The sequence below is a fragment of the Nicotiana sylvestris genome, chromosome 6 (genome assembly GCF_000393655.2).
Source record: "Nicotiana sylvestris chromosome 6, ASM39365v2, whole genome shotgun sequence".
Lineage (NCBI taxonomy): Eukaryota > Viridiplantae > Streptophyta > Magnoliopsida > Solanales > Solanaceae > Nicotiana > Nicotiana sylvestris.
The window spans coordinates 22,708,643-22,715,507 of NC_091062.1; the positions used below are offsets into that span (position 1 = coordinate 22,708,643).

At 38.4% G+C, this 6,865-nt stretch overlaps 1 protein-coding gene across 1 annotated transcript; it reads right to left on the reverse strand.

Annotated features, from left to right (window-relative positions):
* Positions 1-5,232: 5,232 nt before the first annotated feature.
* Positions 5,233-6,504, reverse strand: LOC138870360 (uncharacterized). The gene has a single exon (XM_070148157.1). It carries the CDS (start codon positions 6,502-6,504, stop codon positions 5,233-5,235), a length of 1,272 nt encoding a protein of 423 aa, XP_070004258.1.
* Positions 6,505-6,865: the final 361 nt, after the last annotated feature.

Sequence of the window (6,865 nt, forward strand, 5' to 3'; positions counted from 1 at the left end):
AGCCCAATCCAAAATTTGTGACTCAATGGGGTTACTTAGACTTCACACTCATCATTGGTCACAAACTACATTTGCTTATTCCTTTGGGCTTTTCCACAAACATATTGTATGCATTGTAATTAACAAAGTAAAACAAAAATAAAAAGAAAAAAAAATGTGCGGTCGCGCTAGTCAGATACGCGGCCAAGACAGAGAGCACATCAACTTAGGGCGGTCAAACGCGCGGCCGTGCACCTGGGCGATTTCCGATTTTTTTTAAAAAAAAAAACAATAATCATCCTTATTCACCCATAAAACATCACCAATCAAGTGGGTCTCCACCCCACTCTCATCAACCAACAACACTCCAAAGTATTTCATTAATTTATACATACAATTTATGTACAACTAATGAAACATATGTATAAAAGCTTCAACATTAAAATCTGAAAAATAACAATAAAAATAAAAGATGACAAGAAAGAAGAAATTAAAACTAATTTTTTACTAGTGTTTCAACTAATGTTATCAAAATATCTACATAAAAATCAACTTTAACAACTATAATTAATTTATTTGCATATAAACAAAATCTAAAAAAAATTAGAAAAATAAAAGAAAAAGAAATAAGAGTTCATACCTTTGTTGGAAGAGAATGGTGAAGAAGATGAATGTGAAGATGGAGAAGAAGATTTTGATGGGGGATCGTTTGGGTTTGGTTTTTAAGGGTTGGGTTTGTTTGGAAGAAAATGGTGAAGAAATGTTTGGAGAAGAGAAGGGTTTGGAAAGGGGAGGGATTATTGGGTTAGAGAGAGGGATAATTTGTTTGAATGGGGGTTTTGGGAAAGGGGTAGGTCAGATGAAGGGTAATTAGGGGGGGGGATAGGTTAGTAATTTAATCAAAGTAAAACAAAAAGAAAAAAAAAACGAAAAAACAAATTCTGAACTAGAGCGTTCAGATGCGCGGCCACGGTAGTCAGATGCGCGGCCAAGACAGAGAGCACCTCAACTTAGTGCGATCAAATGCGCGGCCGCTCACCTGGGCGCTTTCCGATTTTTTTTAAAAAAATTCTTACCTTAGCATCCTCCCTTGTTCACCTGCATTTATTAGTACACAAAAATAACAAAACATTGTATATTCACAAATACCACACTCGTTGGGTTGCCTCCCAACCAGCACCTTATTTTACGTCGCGGCACGACGCCATATTGCATTATACATCAATTAAATCTACTGAGGTTTTGTGACGTTGAATGTCACCACCCCAATAATGTTTAATTCGTTGACCATTTACCAAGAACGTGCCTGTTGAACTCAGGTTTCGCAATTCAACTGTTCCATGAGGAGTTACACTTACTACAACAAAAGGGGCTGCCCAACGGGACTTAAGCTTTCCAGGAAAAAGCTTTAGCCTTGAATGGAACAGGAGAACTTCTTGACCCGGCTCAAACTCACGATGTTGGATGTGTTTGTCGTGCCACTTTTTGGTCTTTTCTTTATATAACTTGGCATTTTCATAAGCATGCAACCGAAACTCATCAAGTTCATTGAGTTGTAGCAGCCTTTTTTCTCCAGCTAAGTCCATATTCATATTTAGCTTTTTGATTGCCCAATAAGCTTTATGTTCTATCTCAACAGGCAAATGACATGTTTTTCCATAAACCAAACTGTATGGAGAAGTACCTATTGGAGTCTTGTATGCAGTTCGGTAAGCCCACAATGCATCTTCTAACTTACCGGACCAATCTTTCCTATTTGTCCTCACAGTTTTCTCCAAAATCTGTTTTACCTCCCTGTTTGACACTTCAACTTGACCACTCATTTGAGGGTGATATGCAGTAGCAACCTTATGTCTTACACCATATTTTGCTAGAACATTTTCAACAATTTGTTGCAAAAGTGTGTTCCTCCATCACTTATCAACACCCTTGGAGTTCCAAAGCGTGTGAAAATGTGCTTCTTCACAAAACTTACCACTACCTTCGCATCATTAGTAGGAAGAGCAATGGCCTCAACCCACTTAGACACATAATCCACTGCAACCAAAATATATCTGTGCCCATTAGAATACGGAAATGGTCCCATGAAATCTATTCCCCAGACATCAAAGAGCTCTACTGCCAAAATATTTTGTAAAGGCATCTCGTGCTTCTTCGTGATCGTTCCGGTTCTTTGGCACCTGTCACAATTTTTAACAAAAGCATGTGCATCTTTAAAGAATTTTGGCCAGTAAAAACCTGATTGCAAAACCTTTTGTATAGTTTTGTCTCCACCATGATGACCTCCATAAAGAGAAGAATGACAGTCATGCAATATTGCATTCATCTCCTCCTCAGGGACACACCTTTTTACCAATTGATCTGTGCATTGCTTGTATAGAAAAGGCTCTTCCCACATGTAGAATCTCACATCATGTAAGAACCTTCTTCTATGGTCAGCTGTGAATTCTGGTGGAGTCACCCCACTTGCAATGAAATTCACATAATCAGCATACCACGGGGTTTCATCCAAAGTGATGGCTAGCAAATGTTCGTCAGGGAATGTTTCTTTGATTGATTCTCCTTTAGTGACATGGCCTCTATTTTCCAGCCTGGATAAATGATCTGCATCCTGATTCTCTGTTCCCTTTCGATCTCGAATCTCCAAATCAAATTCCTGCAAAAGAAGAACCCATCGAATTAACCTAGGCTTGGCATCTTTCTTTGCAAATAAATACCTTATAAATGAGTGATCTGTGTAAACTATGACTTTGGTCCACACTAGATAGGACCTAAACTTATCAAATGCCCATACTACTGCAAGCAACTCTTTTTCAGTAACAGTGTAATTCATTTGAGCTGGATTAAGAGTTCTACTCGCATAGTGAATGGAATAAAATATTTTCTCTTTCCTCTACCCTAAAACAACTCCAATGGCTATATCACTTGCATCACACATCAATTCAAATGGAAGTTTCCAATCTGGAGCAATGATAATCGATGCAGTAACTAATCTTCGTTTCAGCTCATCAAATGCTTTCAGACAAGCATCATCAAACTTGAAGGATGTATCTTTCTCAAGAAGCCTGCACAAAGGAGATGTGATTTTTGAAAAATCCTTAATGAAACGACGGTAAAAACCCACATGGCCTAAGAAACTGCGAATGCCTCTAACTAATGTCGGTGGAGGTAATTTTTCAATTGCTTCCACCTTTGCTTTATCCACCTGCAATCCATTCTTGGACACTTTATGCCCTAGGACTATGCCTTCTCGTACCATGAAATGGTAGTTTTCCCAATTTAGTACCAAATTTGTTTCTTCACACCTAGCAAGGACCTTATCAAGATTCATTAAACATTCATCAAAAGAACATCCAAATACAGAAAAATCATCCATAAATACTTCCACAAATCTTTCAACCATATCAGTGAAAATAGCCATCATACACCTTTGAAAAGTTGCAGGTGCATTGCAAAGACCAAATGGCATTCTTTTAAATGCATATGTCCCATAGGGATATGTAAATGTGGTCTTCTATTGGTCTTCTGGGGCTATAACAATCTGATTATATCTCGAGTATCCATCCAAAAAATAGTAGTATTCTTGCCTGGCTAATCTATCAAGCATTTGGTCAATAAAGGGAAGGGAAAAATGGTCTTTTCGGGTGGCATTATTCAATTTTCTATAATCTATGCAAATCCTCCACCCAGTAACAGTTCTAATGGGAATCAAATCATTATTTTCATTTGTCACTACGGTCATTCCTCCTTTCTTTGGAACACATTGGACTGGACTTACCCATTTGCTATCAGATATTGGAAATACAATACCTGCATCAAGCCATTTAATCACTTCTTTTCTTACCACCTCTTTCATGTTCGGATTTAGGCGGCGTTATTGTTCTATGCTTGGCTTGTGCCCTTCCTCCATGAGAATTTTATGCATGCAAAAAGCTGGACTAATACCTCTTATGTCAGACATTGTCCACCCAATTGCTATTTTATGCTCACGTAGTACTCTTAACAATTTCTCTTCCTGCAATTCAGACAAGTCAGCAGAAATAATAACAGGTAACGTTTCAGAACTACCCAAATAAGCATAATGAAGGTGAGAAGGTAAAGGCTTTAATTCCAATTTGGGAGCTTCTTCAACTGAGGGCTTCAGAGGAGGACCATCTGGCTTGTTCAAAGGTTCAAAGGGGTTTAAACCTTTTATATATTCACATGTTGCATTCAAAGTATGTTTTATCTCCTCAACCTCATCATTAATCTCCAAACTCTCAAACAACACAATTGCTTTTTCTAAAGAATCCTTCAAATATACACTTGGGGTAATAAGTTGTTCATCAATCTCCATGACAGATATCATAGACAATTCTTCATAATGGCGAGGAAGTTGAATTGCTTTATATACATTAAAAACATCTTCCTCGTTGTCAACTCTCATGATCATTTTTCCTTCTCTTACTTTAATTATAGCATCACCTGTAGCCAAAAGAGGTCTTCCCAATATAATAGGAACTTTTTCATCGGCCTGAAAATCCAAGATAATGAAATCAGACGGGAAAATAAATTTCCCAATTTTCAGTAGCACATCTTCAATCACCCCTTCCGGGTAAGCTATGACCTGTCTGCTAGTTGCAACATCACAGTGGTGGGTTTTGGAGCCCCCAAACCCAATTGTTTGTACAGAGACAATGGCATCAAATTTATGCTTGCTCCCAAATCACAAAGTGCATGGCCTACATCAACATTGCCTATTCTCACAGGGATTGTAAAGCTGCCAAGGTCCTTAAGCTTTTGAGGAAGCTTATTTTGGACCCTTGAAGTGCACTCCTCAGTAAGTGCAACTGTTTCAAATTCAGTCACTCTCCTCTTGTTAGCCACAATGTCTTTTATGTATTTGGCATATTTTGGAATATCACGAATCGCATCTACCAACGGAATATTCAATTGAATCTGACTCAACATAGAGAGAAATTTGTTGAACATGCGATCGTCATTCTTTTTCTGCAATCTTTGTGGAAAAGGTGGTGGTGGCCTTGGAACATTCACAGGTGCTGAAATTGTATCATCTTTCTTTACTTCCTGTGTTGCTTTGGGAATCAATTCACCCTCAGGTACAGACTTGTCTTTTCTCTTCTTTGGAACTTCTTCTAATTCCCTTCCAGTTCTAAGTGTAATTGCACTAACTTGCGGATTTTTCTCTGTATCACTTGGAAGAGCACCTGCAGGGCTAGTATTTTGATTTGCAGCTAGTTGTCCCAATTGTCTTTAAAGATTTCTAAAATCAGTTCTGAGTTGTTGGTTGTCTTGCAACAATTTCTTCAACAAATCATTTGTATTTTCTTCTACCTGCTGGGGTGGCCTTCGTGGTTGATTAAAATTTCCTTGGGGTCTATATTGATTCTGATTTGATTGATTTCCACCCCAAGAGAAATTAGGATGATTCCTCCAATTTGCATTGTAAGTGTTCCCATATTGTGCTTGTTGGTTCATCGAACCTCTGCTTTGTTGCCCCACATAATAAATAGATTCAGGATTCGTTGGGCACATGTCACTTGTGTGATTGTCACCACACATTTCACAACAAATCGACATTTGTTGAACATGTTGCATTTGTTGTGTTTGGTTCATTGTCATTCTATTCATTTGATTCTCCAATTTTGCTATATCTGCTCTCATGGCGGAAAAGTCATCAAGTTCAAGAACCCCTGCTGCTTTTTGTTTCATTGCTCTCTTTGGTTCTCCCTCACCTTGCCAATTATGATCATTGGCAGTGAAGTTGTTTAGCAAACGTTGTATTTCACTATATGGACTCGCCATGCAACTACCTCCACAAGCTGAATCAAGATTCATTTTTGAAGTCTCATCTAATCCATCAACAAAAGTATGGCCTAATACCTCATCAGTTTGACAATGATGTGGGCAGTCTCGAAGTAATTTCTTGTATCTTTCCCAAGCTTGGCGAAGAGTTTCACCATCCCGTTGTTGAAACCCAAGAATCTGACTCCGCAAAGACTTTGTCTTTTTAGTGGGGAAAAACTTGATTAAGAATTTCTTTGCTAAATCATCCCAAGTATGGATTGAATTAGCAGGCTCCTTCTGCAACCATTCTTTAGCTTCCCCCAGCAATGAAAACGGAAACAAGGTCAGCCTGACATAGTCCTTGGAAACATTTGGATAGTTGTAAGTATCAATGATTTCCAAAAAATTCTGAATGTGCCTTTGCGGGTCTTCATGAGATAGACCTACATATTGCCCGGTGGACTGAATCAGCTGTACCATGTACTGTTTAAGCTCAAAGTGACCAGTGATATCAGGCTTCACAATAGCTTGAGTCATATTAGCAAGATTTGGCCTTGCAACTTCTATCACCGGATGCCCTCCATTACCTGCCATCACTGTTGGCTGTGGTTGAACTAAGATGTCCAACGCTCTTTCTGTTTTGTATTTAGCTTCCAACCCTTTCCTTCCCTTATAAAGTGTCCTTTCAATTTCAGGATCAAGAGGGAAGAGATTGCTTGTGCTTCTACTCCTCCGCATTCAAGAGAAGAGCCTGTGTGACACAAACAAAGTGAACTGAAAATTAATGCTTAAACCAATAGCTGACAAAAGCTTAACTCAGTCAAGTAGCTAATTTTCAAGTCCCCGGCAACGGCGCCAAAAACTTGTTGCGACCTAAACACTCACGCAAGTGTACGCGATCGACAAGTAATATAGTAACAAGTAAAGTATCGTTCCCACGAGGACTTGTGATTAACTTATCAACTGATGCAAACTCAAACAATTATCAATTTAAGCTAATTCATTACAAAATACATAAATAACCAACTTAAAACTTTGACTGGTAATTTAACAATAATACTACACAAAGTTACTACACCACTTATACAATTTTCTTTTA

What these genes read in the sequence shown, in the direction of transcription:
- LOC138870360 (XM_070148157.1), bottom strand. Translation starts at nt 6,504, where the DNA reads ATGCGGAGGAGTAGAAGCACAAGCAATCTCTTCCCTCTTGATCCTGAA.